Raw genomic sequence first — 22,601 nt, 5'->3', positions numbered from 1 at the left:
ATTAATTAGACTAAAGTCCATAAAGATGCCTTCTTGGAAACATTTTTTAGGTATTTATTTAAACCCATTTACTAATGACTCACTATGAATTATGAATCGGTAGTTGAAGATTTGAAGTCACACTAAATAAAAAATTGAAAATTTCAATTCCTTCTATTTTTATTTAAAATGAAAAAAAATAAACCCACTCGGCAGATTTTATTTTTATTTTTATTTTCGGCTAACCCCACTCGGCAGCATTGATAGCTCAACGACTTGGAATTTTAAACTCTCTGCGCTCTTGGATTTATTTGGATACAAAATAAAATGTCATGTAATTTGTTCATGAATATACATTTGTTGCTTACCCACCCGTTAAGTTTTCTATTTCTGAAAAATGAACAACAGTTTAACTACACACATACTAGACTTAGAGTTTGTAATATGAATTGCCCGTTAACAAGCAGCAAGTTGGATAACATGCAACTCGATCAAATACAGCTCTGTTTTGGCTCAAACTATTTAACTTGAGTCAGATATAAGCTAACTTGCCAACCCACCAAGTGCAAGTTAGGATGGAAAAATTCAAGCCTACCAAGGAGCGGGCTTTTTTAGCCTGCACCCAGCAACCTAAAGCTCGCTATAGGCCGACCTGCAATTCATAAGTTGACTTATTTTTTTAATCATATTCTCAATCTTTTGTTTTTGTTTTGAATCTAAACTCGTCTTTTTTTTTTTTTTACTTTTAAATTTTTTTGCACTATTCAAATAAAATGTTTTAAATATATAAATTTTAAATGTGGAATTTTAAATTTAAAATTTAAAATCTAAACATTCAAATATTTTAAATTTGTGCTTTGAGAAAATAACTTGAAGATGACTATATGTAACATCACGTCTTTTAAAGCGAAGGAAGGTTTCTTTTGTTTTGTTTACTATAACCCCTTGAACTGGAGGGCCATGACTACTCCATGTACGAAGAGACATTCAAGCTAGCATTCACTGGCTCACTTTTGCTCTTCTGGAACCAAACATGCCAAACACCATCATATATTTGGGGTCGGTAGGTGTGAAATTTGGAAATTTAAACCGTCTAGATTTTTTTATTTTACATTTTCTAAACTAAAAAATTATATAAATTCTAAAAAATTAATAAACATGTTTACCAGCCTAAATAGTCTATATTCAATATTAATGGTCCACATTTAATTTATGAAAATTATACAAAAACTAATGTTAAACCTGTGCTGTATAGAATATATTTGGAAAATCAATGTATGAAAAATGTGATATTAAATATAGACCATTCATACTAAATTTGGATTGTCTAAATGGGTGAACCGATTTATTAAAATTTGTTACAATTTATAAAATTTTTATTTTAAAAATATAAGATAAAAAAAATTAAATCATGAGGTTCCATACCTCCTCACCGGTGGCGCCGAGGCAAGGGAAGCCAACTCCCATATAGTCCTTCACGAGTACCAGTAAAAGCCTTCTGTGGATGAAGAAATCGTTGAGGTATTTCCCTTTGGCTAATCACCTTGCTTGTCCCTTGAGCGTACCATATGAAACTTTGGTAGGTGCATCCTGAAATGCTCAGGGACATACACCATTCCAAAAGATTCTTCATAATTAATTGTAAGAATCTGACCAAACAACATTATTGCCTATGTAAAATCAATTACGGCTCTACATCACCTTCCATTCCCCAGTAACATCACCAACAACGAAGTTTCCCTACTCCTTACACAAGTTAGAAGAATATTCAAGAATCTGTACGATCCCATTCAGGATCATACAATGCTCCTGTATTGTAGTTAACAACACATAATTTAACAGACGCAATTTTGATCACAAATCATTTGCAAGAAACAGAACACAGCCATGATGCAGAACAACTGATACAACAATACAGCCAAGATAGGGAAGAGTGAACTGAACATATCGATAAGCAAACAGCAAGCTGTGGCAATTCTAACAAGTCTTTCAAGTGAACATGAGCATCATGATTTCATGCCAATTAAATTTTTGTGCTTGAATGTAAAAAATAAACTACAGCTCATTAGCTCAAGTCAATAGCCAGAAGCAAGGGTAACATACTGACTTCCCAGCAATAGATGGGATTCTGAAGTTTGGCAATGGAATGCTAAAAGTCTGTCCCTGTTAGAAATGCAGATAAATTAATGAATTCTTCAAATATCTTGTCCGCATCATTTTGCTCTGTCCGTGGTAATGACAGCTGATCATATGTTGTATCATTAACGTATCATGTAAAGGTAACATATAACAAAACTATAGGTTCAAAAACTGTAATCATATTGTCATAAGCACTGAAGAACAGCATTTGTCCTGTTACTTTCCCCAAGTACTATAAAAAAGGGAAGACACTGTTTATCAAAGGAATGCCATCATAAAACAATCCATGGGTTCACCGCTAGCTCTATGATTTTCTAATCCTGCTTCCCAAGAGCCATAAAAAGAACTAATTGGTTTCAGCAGGACTGATGAAAAGCAAAAAAATATCGAGAATAGATGTTCATCAAAGTTTCAATAGCACATTCTCACCCAGAAGCAGAGATTCTGTAGATGGAAAACTCTAAACAGGAGAACGATTTGTGATTAACAGGAAAACAAAAACCTTCATCGTCCTCAAAAGATAGGATTTACATTTCCAAGGGAACTCTGACGACAATGTGATCAGCAAAACTGAAATCAACCCACGAATGAAAACCTACTGCCAATCATTTCTTCCAATCAAAAGTACATAAAAACTAGGAGAAAAATAGCAGAAAGAATTTCTTGATTCTACTTTCTGTGATATCTTTGAAAATTTATTTTAAAAAAAAGGAAGTAAAATGAAAAATGAATTCAATTACTTGTCTACTGATGAAATCACCAAAGATCCATTATGTGCTTGAACTATCGCTTTTCTTGGCTCTTGCAGACAATGCGCTTCGTACAATCCAAGCATTCCTAGTATTTGAATTTTCCTCCAATCTAGAGTCTTTATTACTCGGATGCTGAAACTGGAAATCTTCAAGCCTACCAGAAAGTGCAGAAAAATCCTCTCTCATTAACAAACTATTGTGCAGTATAGAACAAGCACCAATATAAGCCACTGCCATCTTCAGTTCTTCCTTTATAGGACGGCTCAAAACGCCCCAATTCTTCAAACTATCAATAGTTCTAAGAGCTGAAATGCGCATAAGCTTATGAGCAGAATTGAAATTCTCTTCATATGAACCAGGTAGAGATTCAGCAAAAGGAATCATCAACCATGGAAGAAAAGGAAAACTTGAATCTCCTATCAAATACTGATTTATAGCCACTCCATCTACGTCAGTTGCTGGAGAGTTCAATAGCTTCCCTTCTTCAATGTCTTTGTACAGAGTGGACGACATGAGAATTCTCGAATTGCTCTTATGGCCACGATACCCAGCGATAATACCCAGAATCCGACACGAGGAATCGACCACTATCTGGGCCGCTATATTGTCTTCGCACGATGTTTCAGAATTAACTACGTTAAACCTCGCACAGTCGATCACGCCACAGCAATTCGGCAACCCAGAGACGTCTTCAAAACCTCGCGATACAGATTCAATCTCGTGCGAGTTCGGAAAAGCAATCCAGAATCGGAAATTGGTACACAAAACCCTGCACAACTGCTTCACGCAAAACCTCGCCACCGACACGGAAACCCCGAATCGGCTGGAGATTTCGGCGTAATCGGAACCGCTGGCAAGCCGAAACAAGCCGATGCCGAGGCGGACACCGGCAGAGAGATTCAGAGGAAACAACTCGACCGGGTCGCGACACTCGAGCAATGGCTCCAGCAAACCAGAGAGCCACTCAAAAGTAGACGCCGTCATTCTGAAACAGCTCTTGAAAGAGTCAGGGCTCCGAACCACAACCCCAATTCCAATACCACTCGGCGGGTGCTCATCAATCGGGTCAGGCTCCGGGTCAACTCGCTTGCGTTTCTTGTTCTTGGAGAAGGAGAGGGAAGCGGCGATCTCTTGGGAAAAAAGAAAGTGCTGGACGAGAGGGAATGCATTGAAGTGGGGATTGGAATCTGAGGAGGAAGAAGAAGAAAATGAAGGGAAGAGAAGGAGGATGAGAAGGAGGAGCTGAGAGATGAGGGAGGAAAGTAAAGCTGCCAATTTGCGAGATTCCATGGCGGCTTTTTGTCGGGGAGTGGATTTTTTTGCTGTGATTTTCGGAAATCGAGGTATGGGATAATGGTGGGTGAATCAGTAAAGAGCGAGATACAGGGACACATCTGGCGTTTTGATTAGTCCTATGTATTCATTCGCTTTGATGAAACTTCCATTTTTGGATGCACGTCAGTGAATTGCAGGTTTTGGAAGATTCTATTTGCACGTGCGCTTGACATCTTTCGCGATGAGACGAACAGTCGTACTATACTGCTATTCGCATTTCACCTCTTTCTCTTCTTTATGCATCATGAAAATTGACCCAGATATTTTCATATTTTCAAAACATATTATCAGCTAGTAAAGTACTCGTGTCATAAATAGATATGAAGAATAACTTGCATCAGATATCTTCTGCATACCATCCTGTATGTAATGAGGTTGTCTAATTATAATGGTCAAATTAACAATCAACTTTATTAAATTGTTTGAATCATCGAGTAAAACATCAGCTGTGTTTTTAATATCTACAAATTATTTGTTAGTTCCAACAACAATCTCATCATCAATTGAGATAATCTTGTTTGAAAATTCTTGAAGGACATTGATAGGTGTTTCATTATTTGTTGTTAAAGTCTCATGCATTGTTAGTGTAACAATTTAAAAATTATTTGAGAATAAAATGTTAATAGCAACAAAAACAATATCTTCTCTTAACCCACCTAAAATAATAGAGAGGCTAGATTTTTTTAAAGTCTCTGCCAATCATAACAACTTTTCTTTTAAAAAGTAGATAACTAGCTAATAGGTTGTTTAATTTTTAAAATATCCTTTAAACATATGTCAAAAGTTTCAAGACAAAATTTATGCTCTATTGAAGCCTCATCCCATACAATCAATGACGTAAACCAATAATTCAACCAAATGACTCTTCTATTTTATGTTACATATAGTGTCTTCGGTGATAGAAAGAGGAATACAAAACTGTGAGTGAGTTGTCAATCCTCTTGGGAGCAGGGGTGGAGAAAGGGGAGACCGACAGGGGCCACAACCATGCCTAACTTTTTAATTTTTTTAGTAAAATGTAGAAGTTATATATTTTCGGCTCCCATAAGTTAGTACATTATAAAAGTTATGAAATACTAAACGAAATTCTCATTTCAATTCTATATATAGTCTTTTATGTATATACAGAGCAATTAATTCAATAGTTTAAAGATATGGTTGTCATAAAATCTACTTATTTTTAACGAGATAATGCTATACACGTTTTTAGAGTATTGATGTCATTTTATTTTACTTTCATTTTATATTTAATGAAATAAATTATGAGAATTATTATTAACAAACTTTGTTAAGTATTATAATAAAAATTTTAAGATATATTAATGTTATGTGCTTAATATATATCATAAAATCATTTGTCCAAAAGTTAAGAGGTTTGATGAAGATGTTCTTATAAAAAAAATTATTTTTTTAAATAATTAAGCTATTAAAATTTATGATATGAATGGTTTTTACTCTGATATAATTTGATCTCATTGACATAAAAATTTTATGACAATTGAACATATATATAAATGATAAATATCCCAAACCTAATCCCGAACTTGAATACTCTAGTTCATGTACATATAAAAATAACAAATCATCATGAACCTAACTTTAAACCTAAATTCGAAGCATAGAATAATAAAAAAGGCATTTCAAAGTATAGAATTGAAGCATACCTATAAATAAATACTTCCTTTTTAAAAAATATAAAGGATTTTTAACTAAATCTTACTCTCAATAAAGTAGTTATCTACTCTCAAACTAACCCTATCTTTTTATATTTACCTCTATTAAATACTTTACAATAAATATAAAATCATTCATCAATAGGGGCACTTTTAAAAAACAGACAACGATTATATTTTGAAAGACTAAAAATATCTTTTATTTTTTAACATTTAACTCCTCAAAAAATACCTAATATTTTTTGAATGAAGGGAGTAGGTGGTATTCATACATAGTCTTTTATCTTACTTTTATGCATATAATAATTTATGGGTTGGTAATTTACCATAAATTTAAAAAATTTATTTATATTCAATATTTTCGTTAAAGAATTATTAGGGATGCTAAAAAATACGGTACTATATAATGATTGGATTTAAAGCTTATAAAGTTGGGATTGGTACATTTTTGTAAATTTTTTTTAAGAAAAAGGGAGAGGATTTTGTTTTTTTTATAAAAATAATAAAATAAGTGAAAGTATTAAAAGAAATAACCTAAATTCACTAATCTCAACTTCAAACGATTTGGTCCAAAAGGGAGAGGAAATGGATTTTATCTTGTATGGAAAGATAATTATACAAAAATAAAATATTGTTTGGAAAGAAAAATAAAAGGAAACAAATGATAATTTGATTAGAATAACAAATAATACACACCACGAGTCAGTTCTGGTCAGTGCGTGCTATGGTATAGACTTGTAAAGAAATAAAAAAAATATAATTATAAGTCCCATTTAAGTTTTGTTATAAATTTTTATATTTTTTTTTAGTATTTTAAGTTTTTGTATTTTTATTTTTAGTAGAATGTCAAAAAAATTATAAAGATTTAAAATACTGAAAAAAAGTGTAGGGATTAATATTTTTCCTGAAAAAATTTTAGAAGTTTTTTTTTTGACCAAAAGGGAAAAGAAAAGAAATTACAAATGTTCTGCTCATAGGATAGGCCCAAAAGCGTTCGAGAATTGGGCTTTATTGGACCGATATTTTGGTTGGATCATCGATCGTCCAACAGAAACTTTTAATCATAGAGTTATTCATGGCCCAAAATTCTTCTTCCCCCCTCCCTCTCTGTTTCTCTGCCATTTTGGGTAAACCTCCCCTCCGGGGTCCCTCCCTCCCTCCCTCCCTCTCTCTCTTAAATGCCGACTGAGTGTTTTTTGGATGCTATGTGCCGACTGAGTTTTTCTTATTCCTTAAAAACAAGTTGAGAATGAAGAAGTCTAGAGATAAAAAAAGGCACAAGACTTATGAATGTAACATTATATATTTAATATATTTTTACCCAATCAAATCAAATATAAGATATATGAATTTTAATGTGTTAATAATATTAATAATAAAAATTTATTATATAATAAATAATTTATAAAAGATACATATGCTGTAATTTAATTAAAAATAATCATTTTAAATGTATAATGTTAAGTATATAAATTTTTTTTAAAGGAAATCATGGACCAAAGGATGTGATTAACCTGATAGTAATTGACAATTCAAAGTGAAAAAAAAAAACAATTAAACTGTTAACTCTACTTTTCCAATTTGACTACATACCAACACATTTAGTATGCAAATTTCCAATTGCACAATATTTATAAAGTAGAAGAGATCTAAATCACACACACACACACACATCAAAGATTTTTTAAAATGCGTATGTCTATTTAAAAACGGAGATTAATTGAAAACCATAGAATTATGAATCCAGCAACGCATATCTCTAAACTATTCATTAAACCGTAACAAAATATTTAATTATACAGTTTTAGATGCATGATAATCGTCCGTGGCAGAGGTGTAAAAAACACTACCTGGGGCCAATTTTTTTTTTTTTAAATGATCACATATAATTTGTTTGATGACGTAAATTTTAATTTTTAATTTTTAATATTCATTGTTGTACGTTGTGCAACAAACCTAACTGATATGGGAATGGGCTATTTACAATTAGGAATTCAAGAATTAAATAAAATTATATTCAAGTGGATGGTTTTTTATTATTTATTTATTTATTTTTTTGGGTATAAGCGGTTGTCCATTTAGCATAGGTGGGTTGAAATTCAAAGTGATTACTTGGGGGAAGACTGCCCGAAACTTTGGTGGCCCAAATTACAGCCCATGCATTTTTTCAAAACTTAATTTGAGTTTGGTCCTGATAACTCAAGCATGTCTCTAAATCATTTATAAATAGAGGTGTTTACAGAATAAGACAGGATCAATACACTCTTGTCCAGTGCTCTATCTTAAAAAAAGATTGAAATTAAATTTTTATTTAGTGTTTTGTCTAGTTTTGAAAGTCGTCTTGTCTTATTAGGAAATGATACAAAATTGATACAAGATCTAGACATCCCATTATCCTGATAAATCGAATAATATCAAAGAAAAATATAAATGATAACGTTCATTAAAATTATAAACCATATAATTTATTAAGTTTAAAATCAAAACAACATAAATACATAAATCACAATAATTTAAAATCAATTATTAAATTATATTATTCACAATTATACATTATGATAGCAATTAAGAATAATTTCTAAGCCATAAGAGTAGCAACAATAGGCAAGTTAGCACAATAACAAATCATTGTTTTTTCACTTTAGTTAAAATGTGCTAAACTAATTACTCTTTCAAAAATAAAACAAAAATTATAATATAAATAAAAGTTATTAAATAGATAGATATAAGAATAAATTATATGAATATAATTAATAGATTATAAAGAAAGATATCACCCTATTTACTTTATATCATTAAAATTGTCAATATAAAAAAATTTTAGTTTTATATAAGAATTACATGTATTGAAATTATAATTGATATAATTAATATAAGTATAAATTATATTAATATAATTAATGTATTTAATGTATATTTTTAAATAAAAAATAATATATATAATATTCAGGATAGGATGGGAAGTCTCAATGATAATCCTGTGTCCTGTCCTGCCTTATGTAACACCCTCAAATTTACAAACTAATTTTTCGCAAATTATTAATTCAACAAATCATTTTTTTTTCATTGAACCCTTATCATACCCTTATCATAGTAGAAAAATTTCTACCATGATACATCCAAGACAATATATCATAGGTCTTAAAATATCTCAAAAAGCAATTAGAACTATGAGGGACAGACATGATCATCATAGCATGTTATTCAAATTAGGTCATGAATCAAAAGGGATAGACATAATCCTCTTGGACATATAAATGCATTTAATAAAAAGGATTAGAGTTTACATGCTCCATAGACAAGATATGTCCTAAGTTGGCACAAGATACATTGTATAATCCAAAATAAGAGGCAACGTAAAAGATGGTGTCTCATACACCATAATTACACCTCTGGTGCTTTCTCGGCCGGATTCGCTCCTGTAAAAATATTAACCACAGGGAATGAGACTTAAAAGTCTCAATAACCAAAAATTAATATGTAATGATGCATGCGGATGTAACTAATCATGCGATTGCTAAGTGGGCACACAAAACATTTAATCGAACAATATTTTCAAACAAACCGAACAAGTATTTAATTGCATGACTGCACCTTATATCCTCCTTTCACCATGCTCGGACGCCAAATCACCCGGCCAAAGGTGAGTTGGACCAAGCGACACGCCACTCATTGGGTCCAATGAGGGCTTACCACGTGGTAATAATTAACCGAACAGAAATTCCCATTAACACCATACATTAAAATACCCTGATAAGTCATGCATCATTCAAATATCCAAACAGGAATATATCCGAACAATAATATCTCATCATGATAAACAAAAATAAATTTTTAACCCACTTGGCAATAATTTCAAACAAATATATAACAGTATTTATTTTAATAATTCATAATTTTTCCAAACAACAAAACAACACATAACCATTCACAAACACACTCATCACAACACATTAATAATGGTTACCTTGTGTCTTGAATAACAAGTTCTCCTTCACAACTCCTTTTTCACCACTATCTTTGTCAATATAATCTACATAATTATTTCACAATACTATATATTAATTTTACATTAAAATAAATAACTCTAATTTAAATAGTTAGAAAGTCTTAGATCTATAATCCATATTAACACTAATTTAAGATTTATGCCTCATTTAACTTCCCAAATTCTTTTCTAAAATTCTCGTACCCTAATAAACTATTTTTTTTATCCTCAAATCACTTCTAGTATCACAATTTCATCCTTCTATATTCTAAAAATTCGTCCAAAAATAAATTAAAAATTTTAAAATTATCCTGAAGCCTCAAATCACCTTTCTATAACCTCAAAAATACCTATTCATACTTAAATAAGTATTTAATAATTATAGGTTTATCCCTATATCTCAGATTCCACATAAATTCAACCATATAGATCTAGATTTTAAGTCAAAAATTCTTAAACATGAGTTTCAACCTCAAGAAAATATTCTATAATATTTATTATATCCCTAAAAGTTTCAACCTATATTTTTACTCCATCATATCATCAGATTAACTATCCTATAGAAAAATTCTAATCAGAATATTTACTCTATCCTACAAAATAATCATATCACTAGAAAGCTAATATTATTTAGAAAATAACTATAAAATTAATTTTTTAATTAAATAAATTTTTAAATGCTAATCTAAACAGAAAAGCTAGAACATACTTGAAGAAAAAAAAAATAATCTCCCCTTGCGAGAAGACGCCGAGCAACGTGAGAGGAAGAGAGAAAAATAATATAAAAATGGGATTGTGAGTTCCAAAATTATATTAAAAAAAAATATAGGTTTGAATTTAATTATTCAAACCTTTGGGCCAAAAGTTGCAATTTTCTTTAAATTGCATCTTAGCCTCTCATGCTTCCTAATGCACACACACCCCTTCCTTTTTATACATGAAGGCACCTCTTCTCTTCCCTCATCTAACCAACATGGGACTTAGAAACAATAACCTTTCACCCCCCTTTTTTTTTGTTCTTTCTACCTTCTCTTTTTTTTTAACACACACATAAAAAAAATTATTTATGTATTATATCTTAACTAAATATTGCTTATGTGGTTTTAAATTTAAATTTTTAAATTTATAATTAAATACCAAATTATAATATTATTTCTAAATAACCTCAAATAATATAAATTCCTATTATTATCATTTTTTTCCTCAAAACCTAAATTCCACAATTTCTTTGTTATATAAAAATTAGGATGTTACACCTTGAATCCCTTTCCTATCCTGTTTCAATTATTTTCTGGTTGAGACGAGACATGTCTCGATATGATCGGGATAATACCGAGCCAATCGAAATAAGTATCAGTTGAACACCCTTATTTATGAATATACTGACACATCATTGATTATGAACTCACAACTTTATAAATTATGAGCTAAATTTTGGTTAATTAAATTAATCTTTATTGGCATAACAATGATTAGATAAGGGAGGAAAAAATTAGAGAGAATACCAATGAAATTTTTTTGAAATAATTTAATATCTAATAAAGACTCTGGATTGATCAATAGTTGTTAAAATAATAACTTTAGTTCTTAATTTATTAGTATTTACTTATTAAAAATCCTTATAAGATATAAAATTTTTTTAGGGACCCATTCATTGATATTCTCCCAAAAAAATTGTACTAAAAGACCACAATTCTTTTTTTAAAATTACAGGAGAGATTGAGGTTAAAAAAATAAATAAATAAATAAATGCTCTTACACAATCGACAACATACCTTAATCATAAAAATCTCATAAGCTTAGTTGTAAAATTGAAAGATTTTGTTGTAAAAATAAAAAAATTGGTTGCATGTTAGTTATGAATTGTGAAAATTTTCTAAATTAAAAAAACCAACGTTAGTTATTATTCATTGACAGGATGTGTTCCATTAAAAAAAAAATCAACATTAATTCATTTTTTTTTATATCTTGAACTCGAATATATATGTTAACAAATCTTCATTTTGTCTAATAAGATAACATTATTTCTTAAATTGAAATTTTGTACTTTCTCTATTTAAAAATATAAAGTATTTTTAATCGAATCTTATCTCTTAATAAAGTAGTTACTTATTTTTAAATTAATATCATCTTTTACATTTATCCCTATTTAATAGAGTGTGTTCCTCTAAAATAAATATAAATTAATTTTTTATTAGTGGCACTTTTTAAAAAAAATTAATGATTATACCTTAAAATATTAAAAATATTTTATATTTTTAAATATCCAATCCCTTAAAAAATGTCTTACATCTTTTAAACAGAGTAATTAAATGTTATGTGTACTTCTTCAATTTTCTTAATACCAACTGGTTCTACAAAGATAAGAAGAATTGGTTATTAAAAATTGAAAAGTTTAGTTGCAAATCAATGGTAAACTATATATTGTAGCGAATTTTCAATGCCTAGTGCAAGAAAGTTGGAAATTGCAATTGTAAATTGTAAAAAGTTTTATTGGAAATGATTTTTCACAGATGTAAAGTAATTAATATTATCCCATAAGAAATTAACTAACTGATTTTTTACTTTTTACAATTGAGTTCTTCCTTTTTTTTATTTTTACAATCAATTTTTTGTGTGTTTATAATGCTTTTATAACTCACAATTGACTTGCAACCAGGCTTTTAATTTTTACAAATGAATCTTCCTAATTTTATAATCAATTCTTTTTTAAATTTTCAATTTTACTAACTGTATAAAAATACTTTTTTTAACAAATTTAGTCGTTTTCTAGAATTTTACATAAATAAATCAATGAACTTACATTTAATGGAGGACTGAAGTAGTGCTAGTTATCAGCATGAGGCTTTCAAAGGCAGCAACAATATAAACAACGTTTGGACTTTTTACCATCACATGATTTCTCACGTGTTGATGTTGATGCCTATGTGAACCACTTAGGATCCCAAAAAATTTCATCTAAATCTGAATGAGGGGTTATTGAAGAAGGTATCTGTACTTTGTACCAAACAAAATATTTCCACCGCTATGCCAAATCAAACTATACCATGCCATATGAAGATCATTTTCATCAACCACCGAAATCACAGCTTGAAAATTCCAGTTCCTTCCAAGATCCGCTGCTTCGTGAATACACTTCCATTGAACACAGATTTTATGTTCATGCATAGCATGAATAATGTCTAAGGCAGCCCAGATCCAGATTTTAGAATGCTCGAACAAACACTTTTTGATTCAGGAACTTGCGTAACCTCTCCAGCCTTTGGGTTACATAATCATCCTTGTCAGCAACAACACGCTCTATTTCCACCAAAAACAAGCGAATCAACAAGTTCAGCATACTTTGGTGGTAAGGAATTGGAGGAAGATAAATGAAAGTGAAAATGAAACCCATAAACTTGTTTATTTGGTTCGCATGAGTTGAGTTTTTAGGGAAGAGAGTTCCATCAAATTTGATGAAATTGAGTTCCTTAGATAGGCCCATCGACTCAATGATTACATGGAGGATAATTTGATAATGCTTGATGGGCAATGGCTACTCCCAACCATCGTTGAAGAGCACCTTTCCAAGATCAGCAACGTTAACACTTAACAGTGGAAGTGAAAGGTAGCAAAGTAAGCCATGTTTGATTTGCTTCTTCGATGGTAGTGGCTGACAACAGAGCTTCATCAATGACATCTTCGATTTGCTTCTTTGACGATAGTGGTTGTGAGGCAGCAACCATGATGGAGTTTCTCAAATTTGGCTCTTTAATTTGCTCGTGATGATTTGCTGAGCACAAGTGACTAATTTTGGAGCATGACTATGCGTCAACGGGGAAGAAGCACCGGATGGGAATTGTTAGAGAGGACTTGATGATGAAAGAGCTTTGGCAAGATCTCCATGCTTGGGACAAAAAAAGGCGCAGCCCTATTTTGAGGTTTGGTGGAAATGGCAATCGTACTTGCAATGGATCAATATTTTAAAAACTGAATCGAATAATGAATCGAAAATATCAATGGATCATGAGTTTCATAATTCAACCGGTTAGACTGGTGGTTGAATCGGTGATATAATAATTAAATAAAAAATAATATATATATATATATATATATTAAAAAATGGGTCAAAACGGTTCGACCATTCCAGATTTCGAATTTTTGTTCTAGGTCTTTAAGAACCGCTCGGGTCAAAGCGGGCCAACTCGAGTTAACTGCCAGAACGGGCCAAATAATTGAACCAAAATATTTTCTTTTTCGGGTGACAGTTCAACCGGTCAGACCGTTCGGGTCAGTCCGGGTTTTAAAACATTATGATGGACGATGAACATGGGCGGCGCTATGTGTAATGCACTCCTTGAATTTTAAAAAAATTACAAAAAAAGGTTATATATTTTATCATTTTACATTCATTGGCCCAAATATTTTGCATCCACTAACCATAACCAAACTTTAAAAAGATATTTGGGTTCTAATTTTTTTTAAATATATACAGTTGAAATTAAAAAAAATGTTGCACCCCTTTGGTTCAAGGTTCTAACACCGCCAGATGATGAAGATGATGCGACTTTTTTTTTAATAATTTTAAGAATATTTTAATCTTTTCAGAATATAAATACATTTATTAAATTTAATTTTTTTTGGGTCTCATTTTCACTGCATTCTAAACATATTCTTAAGTGTCATTTTCATTTTTATTTCTACCCAAACCACTTCTTTTTACCAATAACGAATCGGTCAAGAAAACATTTTCTGGACTATTATATGAACTCCAACCATTTTCATCTTGAACCTATGATAAAATTCCGAATTTTTTTACATGATGTAATTTCTTTTGCCTTATCTTGAACCAGTCAAATAGCATGAACATCGTTATGACGGGTACTTTTGCGTCAATTTTTTTTTTTTACATATCTAATATTTTGCATTCCTATTATCAGTTATTAGACAAACGTTTAATCATTTTTTCCTCACTGTGCGGGAAGGCATGACCAGTGTTTTCAGAACCGGACCGGACATTGAACCGGAAAAGTCAGCGGTTCACAGTTCGCATGATTCAACCGGTTGGACCATTGGTCCAACCGGTAACGTAATAATTAAATTAAAAAAAATTATATATGTATATAATAATTTAAATATAAGAAATACATATAAAATTGCTATTTAACTTAAAAAACTTAAATATTTTAAGTTTATTATGACTTAACAAGCTATATGATACACTATAATATCAAATGATTAAAAAAATTAGTCATTTTTTAAAAAAATTTGATAAAAAATAAAAAAAAGTTTTTTTTTGAACAGTCCGGTTTTTGAAAACCGAATCCGGTTCCCGGTCCGACCGCCGGTTCGAAACGGCTCAACCCGGCTCAACTCTGAAAACGGTTTTTTCCTTTAAATCAGACCGGAAACCAGACCGATCGATGATCTGACCGGTCCGACCGGCCGGTCCGGTCCGATTTTCAAACCAGTGGGCATGACATAGCTTAGAGCGAATATTCTGAATCTAAAGAAACGCGAATTTCACAACCAGCGATGTAATTTCAACCCACATGGGACCCACATGGCCTCATGCGAGCTACGTGTACGAAGAATGGCGCCTATCAGGCCACCACTCAGGACCGAACCCAATGGCCTTCTCTCTCTCCCTCTGAAATGAATCAAAATCTTAAATTAGATGTTAGGATTACTGTGCTTGTACTCTTCCTCCTTTAATCTCTCACTTCCCCACTTCCGCCCTTAATCTCTCGTTTTTTACCTTCATGGTTCTCTTCTTTGTCGCCTTCTAATCAGCTTCTTCTGTGATGATAAAAATACCAAAATTTGAGAGAGGGGAGAATCGGAGAGAAAAAGCAGAAACGGAGGCGCTTCTGCTTGACCCATTTGGATTCTCGGGATCCTCTTCTGGTAATTTACCCCTTTTCACCCTTTCTATTGCATTTGCTTCCATCTGACTCAATTCTGATTCGCGTATGCTTGTGCTCATCACGATGATTCTCTGATAATATTCCCTTTCCCTAGAGAGAGAGAGAGGTGTGGATTGCATTTTTTACTGGGAAATTTATCCCCTTCCTTGGGTTGGGGTGGAGGGATCGCGTCGACCCGCTAGGTTTTAGCCATTCAATTTGCCCCCCCTTTTTTTCCGCTTCTTTTGAGATACACAATTGATCCGAAGCACACTGTATTTTCTGGGAGCCTTCAAAGTTCGATTCGTTTCTGCTGGTTGTAGTTTGAATCTGGCAACTTTTATTTTCGCTGCTGGATTTGACATTGGAACCCCAGAAACCTAGAATTGAGCATTGTGAAGCTTCACTTCTTAATTGTCTGGGTGATCTCGGCCTGACTGATTTTCCCCTCGTGATTATTGGCAAGCTTATGTGTTATCTTAGCCTGTTGTGCCTAAAGATACTGATGTTTCCTGTTGCATCGTTGGTGGAGGTGAGAATGTGGTGAGCAAAAGCATTCCCTCGGGACGCTGTGCACTTGTTAATACGTGGTTTTATATTTTTGTCGTTCACTACAGGACTCTTACTGTTAACTTTATTGAGCGTACAATTAACACCCAGAAATAGAAAGCCAAGTTGTTTTTACAGGTTTCTGAGCTTGTGAATAGCACTAGGAGAGATCTAGTATCTCGTATTCCACATGATTTTCGTATCCTAAGCATCCTCAAGAATTTATTCATCCTCATTTCATACAAGGTCAGACTTTGTTTTAAGGTTTCCGTTCCACCCTCCTAAATATCTTTATGGAAAATCAGGTGCGCACCAGCAAGTCCATTTCCTATAGATTTCATCAGTGACAAGCGGCCTTGTCGAAAGAATATACCATCACTTTTTGAGATTTTTGATCTCACGAGTAGCAGTTTTATGACAATGTTCTAGTTCGTTCTCCTGTTTCTAAGAATTGTTTGTGATTTAATTTTGCTGAAAAAAATCTAAATTTGTTCCTGCATGGTAAAACTCCTACAGTTCTGCTTCAAGGAAAAAGGTGTTCTGTGCAGGTTACTTCTGTGATCTTGGGTGCATCTCTGATTAGCTTGAAAGTTGAGAAGCTGGTTATCTGGTTATAAATCGGGTTGGATAAATTAATATCCGATGCAAGGTAACAGAAGGACTCTTGGCTCCTTTCCAGCGATTGTAAGTATGTTGCAGGAGCCTAGTTCTAGTGGCTCTGATATGGATCCGCAGACTTCCTTGAATCACATGCAAAATCCAGTTGATGCTCGGCTGTCAGATTTTCTGGGATCCTCTGGTGAGAATGCATGTTTATGCACTAGTGATCCTGATGTTCAGAACTTTGGTGGATGGAATGCTGGTGAACCTAGTTCTAGTGTGAATCTTCATAGTCAAGTCAATAATGATGGGCTAAAAGCTGAACATGGTTGGTCTTCTTCATGTGGTGTTTCTACTGAGGATGTTCTAAGAACAGAAGAACGGCAGTTTGATCCAAATAATGTAACTTTCCCTGGCAGCTCAAATACTGACTTACGTGGAAATCAATCCAGAGTTCAGCCTTTCTTCTTGCAAGGTTCCAGCTCCAATCATAGAACCCAGAATGCGGCTTTAAATATGGGTTCCATTGCCAGCCCTGCTAATCATGGGAAAGGAACAGAACCTTGTAGCAGTGATAGTATTCACAATACATATGGATTCACTAGTAAGCATACATCATTTGGTAGTGCTTCCTGTGATCATGTAGGAACTTCATCTGGAAGCTCTGGTTACATTGTTGGGGGAGATAATGATAATTCAAGCTCTTCTTTAGTTAATTGGGGTTCTTCCTGCAAGAGAAAGGCTCTTGAAAGTACTTCTGGGCAGCTGTGTACTGGAGGAAGTTCAAGCTCTTTTCTAGAAGCTGAAAGCAGTTGCTGGCCTACTGGGACTTTCAATTCTAATAATGCTTCCAGCAGTTTAAATGTGTCTAGACCTTCTGAGAATGTTCTTGTTACTAATCCTCCAGTAGAGCAGGATCCAAGAAATGAGATGAGGCAACTAGCTTCTGATGCATTCCCTTTGATAGGAGTTATGGGAAATGTGAACAGGCCCTTGAGAAACTTTGACAGGAGGATGAATTATCCACAACGACAGGAATCTAGGCATTCTAATCATTCTTCTTCCCGCCAAAGACCTACCTCTCACCCATTTAATGATTCTCTAGAGCTAAGGTTAACAGCTGGAGTTACAGCAGCCAGTTCTGGCGCTCCTCAGTGTCAGTCACATTTTACGCACATCCCTGGTTTGCCAGGGAACACACATCCTTTTCCTTGGAGTGGAGCTTCTAGTTCAAGAGGAGCCGGTTCATCTACTTCTTATAACTCTGCAGAAAGGGAAGTTCGTGAAGAATTGAACTTTAGAATTTTTCCAAGAGACAATACAGAGCACCCCATCCTTGCACCTTCATCTTCTGGACTTGATCCTACAAGTTGGCATGTATCATCTGGTAATGTGAACAATTCTGGAAGTGTACCTCCTGCATCTTGGATTGGACCCAGTTCAAGTGTCAATTCATTAACTAATCCGAGCTGGATTGTTCCCCATGAAGTTCCAACACAGAGCCAGCAAAGATTATCAGAGTTCAGTCCCTGGTCCTTTTTTCCATCAATGAACTCAGTATCTGGCGTTCATAATGTTCATTCTGCCTCATCTTCTACTTCTTCCGGCCCTCCTTCCTTTATTCCAGACATGGGCAACCATCAATCATATCCAAGATTAGCATCATTGATGGAGAGAAGAGGTGATGAAGTTCTTAATGCACCCCATTCATTGCGGGCTTTAGCTGTTGACATTGAGGGGAGACGACGATTGATATCTGAGGTATTATACTTGTTATGTTTATATTTTCCTTTTGTCAGAATGGCTTGAATTATTACTTAAAGGCTATGCCGTTTAATGGTGACTTAGAACTTATTCTTCTCACAATCTGAAGCATTTTGTAATATACAAGACAGATGGAGGCAGGAATTATGAATTAGTGAATCCATAGCGTAGATTAGCACTCATTTATACCATTGCTTGAGCAAGCAATTTTCCCTGAAGTTGTCATCTAATTTCTGTTTGCTTCCTAATGAATTTCTAATTTTCTAATCTTCTTTTCAAATTAGTTTCTTATAATTCACTGGCAGTAAACAGACATTTTGATCATTTGAAATCTGATAAATCATTTGGAGTTAGTTTGAATTTGGTGGCAAGCTGGTCCAACCTGAACTAACTGCATATGTTGCTTTTTTTTTTTTTTTGGCCAGATTCGCCAAGTCTTAAGTGCAATGCGCAGGGGTGAGAACTTACGAGCTGAGGTTTGTGTTTTTGCTCACAGTCTTATATATATACAGTTGATGACAATGACATCATATTATGTTGGAATTATTGTCATTGGTTCATTGCTGTTGACAATGTATTGATGTGCATGCTACTCATTTTTCTTTTATTGTTATCTTAGTAAATCTAAGAATGGAAATGTCTAGTTGGCATATGCAGCTTCCCATGTTAGGTTTTCATGTAGAGGATATAAGTTTGTGTGTAGTTACAGTTTTTGAGGTAGTTGTGCTTTTCCTTATGTTGAGCATTGCAATGGAAACAGTTTTATGCTGAATGTCAAGTTCATGCCAGTCTTATCTCAGGATGCTTGGTTTTGACTGCTACCTAGGATAAAGTTGGCTTGATTTTGTGCTTGGTTAGTAAAACATGAATGTATGTGAAAGTCAAAGTTTTAAGTTCTTCAGATTCAGTTATATGCTTTGTTAAGTTCAGATGCTGAGCTTAAGGGCTTTGATATATCCCCTATCTCATAATAATTTCGGTTCGCACCTAAAAGTGGGTGTGCAATTCTGACAACCTAATCCTTATGATGTGTGTTGTTTGTGAATTAAACTCTGTCCTGGCAGCTTGTGATGGCAATATTTAAGTTGGACTTAGTAACTCTATACTGATTATTGAGAATTGGGAATACTAACTTGAAAAATGTTTGCTTTCTTACTTGTGATTCAGGATTATATGCTCTTTGACCCGTTCATATATCATGGTATGGCTGAACTTCATGATAGGCACAGGGACATGCGCCTTGATGTTGATAACATGTCTTATGAGGTAAAAGAATGAAAGATTGTATTCCTTTACATCTTTCATTGAAAAGAAATTGTATTCCTAATTTCCATTCCACACAAAATTTGGCTGGGTAAAATACATTTATCTTCCTTGAGAGAATTTTATGATAGTTTGTCAATTATAAACAGACACAAATTTCTCTTAAATCAAAAGATGCTTCAAGTAAGTCCAATAAAAGAGTCCTCTTATTGTCCCAAATCCTCTTATTAATGGAGGGTATTTTAGTGAAAACTTATGGCATTGGCTCTTTGACCAGTAGAATTTTGAGCCAGGCAGATCCCTTGGTCAAATTGGGGGTTGTTGTAGTATAGTAGCTTTCAAGTTGAGAGGCTATGTAGTTAAACCTTTCCTCATGGGAGAGGGAAATATATCTTACCCTTGTGTTACTTCTCTCAAGTGTCACTTGGATTTCAGGAATTGCTGGCATTGGAGGAGCGCATTGGAGATGTGAGCACTGGATTGAGTGAGGATACCATTATGAAGTTGATGAAACATCGGATCTACGTGTCTGTAATGGCCGAGCCTTCAACAGATCTCGAACCTTGTTGTATCTGTCAGGTATTTACAGTGGTTGTCTGATAGTGATGTCTAATAGTGCTCCTAAGTCATACCTCAGAAGTTTTACATGCCTGTAAATGACTGCATTTATTTGTCCAACAATGGCAGGAGGAATACACTGATGGGGAGGATGTAGCCTCACTAGATTGTGAACATGAATTCCACACCAACTGCATCAAGAAGTGGCTAAAGCAGAAGAACCTGTGCCCCATTTGCAAAACAACGGCCTTAGCAACATGATGTAGAATCTCTATCATTTGGACCTAAAAGAACTGTCATATCATGCCTTTAGACCTTAGCTTTGTTTCATTTGATGAACTTGCTGCCGCTTATTGAAGGAGACTGGAATTGTCCATATGTGGATAGGAAAGGAAACTCAATTAAAAAAAAAAGGGGTAAAAAAAGACAAAGGGAGTAAAGAAATTGGTGTTTTGAGTAATACGGGAGTTCTATATATACTTTTTAATGGATAATTACAGTTAATTTATGATATAAGAACCCTTGAACTTTATCTCAATTTTAGGTTTCTTGTTGATGCCTGTTGATAAGGATGATGTAGAATACCTTGGCTGCCTACTGGAGATGCATGTGATAGACTAGTCTGCCATAATTCAAGTAGTGCCTGTCTCCAGTGGTACTTGTATTTTTTTTTAATATTTTGTTAAATTTTCTTATTAAATAGGATAATACTAGATACCTAATAACACGACTATTGGGGTATTCCTTCAAAAACTACGTTAGTGTAGGAATTTTCTATGGAGAACGAAAATGTGATATTTGCTTTGAAATCAGTCATTAAACCCTAATGGATAAGTCAATCAAATTGATATTAAACATATTTTTGTGATATTTGCTTTGATATATTAAAATGTATTTTTTTATTGATGAAACTTAATCATTATTTAATTAGATATAATTTTAAAGCTCTTCTAATAATCCGAGAAATCTTCAACTTTCGCAGTTCTCTTTTCTGGTTCTCTCTGCAGAATCTTTGGTATTAGCATGACATTTCAGAGGGAAGTGTCAATTTTGGCTAGTCCAATCTTTGTTTTTTGTTTTTTGTTTTAAATAAAGCGACTTTGCAAAACAAATGACTAGATGATTAAGATCTAAGTGGATGGTATCAGAGGTGGGCAAGCTGAATGCCTTAGGATCAACAAATTCCTTGTTAATTCAGATTATATCCGAAGTCTTCTCTGTAAGATTTTGAGGGTCATTGAGATCCACGACCTTCAAGGTACATTTCCAGAGACGTGAGAACTACAGGATATGTGCTGCGATAAAGTCTTGATCTATTTCCATTCATGCGCAAAAAAGGAGACGGCTGAAGTTTATTTTCCCCCTCCCTCCATCCAGATAAACCAGTAACTTTCAATTTTGAAGATCATAGGAGTAACAAAATGTTTGTTTGGAAATTTAATATTCCCTTTGAAGAGATTGGATACATAATTATCATCCCAAACACTAAGCCATTTGGTATCCTGTAAATATTTTTGATGAAAAGGGAGCTGGAGAGGGAAATGAGAGGGGAAGTGAGTTTTTTTTTTTTTTTGTTTTGGGAATAAATTGAAACATACATTACAAATCAAACCAAATTATAACCACCAAATTCAAATTGTGGGGGGATCCCTCATCATTCTCCAACCCTTGAACACTTATTAGAGGATGATCAAAGATGAAAAATTAGTATTTAAATTGAAAGACAACTTAGCTAACCTATCAGCAATAACATTCTTTTCTCTATAAAGATGAGTAAAAACTACATTTCAATCTCTATGAATCAACATTCTAGTGTCATCAATAATGTCTTTGGAATGATGTTGTTCCTTGCAGTCTCTGGTTATCAGGTTTATCGCGTCAACACTATGAAATTACTTGGATATTCCTATAACCATAATTGAAGCAAAGAGCAAGTCCCTGAAAAATAGCAAGAACTTCTACTATGGCCAATGGGATTGGAGTTAGTTTACAACGGAAGCCTTTTTTTCATCCACCGTTCTCGTCCAAGATAACTCCTTCACACCCAATATTACCATTAAAGCTCACAGTCCCATCAGCTTCCAACTTGATAAAACCCTCCCTTTAGGCCAAGTTA

The 22,601-nt window shown here is 33.4% G+C and overlaps 2 protein-coding genes across 9 annotated transcripts; one reads left to right on the top strand and one right to left on the bottom strand.

The window, feature by feature from the left end:
* Positions 1–366: 366 nt before the first annotated feature.
* LOC129293585 (protein ANTAGONIST OF LIKE HETEROCHROMATIN PROTEIN 1-like) lies at positions 367–4,299 on the bottom strand. Of its 5 annotated transcripts, XR_008589177.1 has the most exons (3): positions 2,859–4,299; positions 1,405–1,628; positions 367–631 (listed from the first exon to the last, which is right to left on the bottom strand). XR_008589177.1 is itself a non-coding variant. In XM_054931623.1 (2 exons), the coding sequence occupies exon 1, from the start codon at positions 4,158–4,160 to the stop codon at positions 2,889–2,891; it is 1,272 nt and encodes a 423-aa protein (XP_054787598.1). In that variant the 5' UTR covers positions 4,161–4,299; the 3' UTR covers positions 1,641–2,202; positions 2,859–2,888. The 5 variants fall into 5 exon arrangements, 3 of the variants coding, with proteins under 3 accessions (XP_054787598.1, XP_054787599.1, XP_054787600.1); XM_054931623.1 differs by lacking the exons at positions 367–631; positions 1,405–1,628 and adding an exon at positions 1,641–2,202; XM_054931624.1 differs by lacking the exons at positions 367–631; positions 1,405–1,628 and adding an exon at positions 1,641–2,142.
* An 11,225-nt stretch (positions 4,300–15,524) lies between these two features.
* Positions 15,525–21,023, top strand: LOC129293272 (E3 ubiquitin-protein ligase MBR2-like). Of its 4 annotated transcripts, none has more exons than XM_054931142.1 (6): positions 15,525–15,752; positions 16,849–18,661; positions 19,090–19,140; positions 19,832–19,930; positions 20,363–20,506; positions 20,615–21,023. In XM_054931142.1, the coding sequence occupies exons 2-6, from the start codon at positions 16,943–16,945 to the stop codon at positions 20,744–20,746; spliced, it is 2,145 nt and encodes a 714-aa protein (XP_054787117.1). In that variant the 5' UTR covers positions 15,525–15,752; positions 16,849–16,942; the 3' UTR covers positions 20,747–21,023. The 4 variants fall into 4 exon arrangements, with proteins under 4 accessions (XP_054787117.1, XP_054787120.1, XP_054787119.1 ...); XM_054931145.1 differs by having other exon boundaries at positions 16,817–18,661; XM_054931144.1 differs by having other exon boundaries at positions 15,525–16,294.
* The last annotated feature ends 1,578 nt before the right edge of the window (positions 21,024–22,601 follow it).

The sequence above is a fragment of the Prosopis cineraria genome, unplaced genomic scaffold, assembly GCF_029017545.1.
Source record: "Prosopis cineraria cultivar Desert tree isolate PC_DT_omini unplaced genomic scaffold, ASM2901754v1 PC14, whole genome shotgun sequence".
Classification (NCBI taxonomy): domain Eukaryota; kingdom Viridiplantae; phylum Streptophyta; class Magnoliopsida; order Fabales; family Fabaceae; genus Prosopis; species Prosopis cineraria.
Note: the sequence above shows the minus strand (reverse complement) of the source record. Positions and strands in the feature narration are given on the sequence as shown.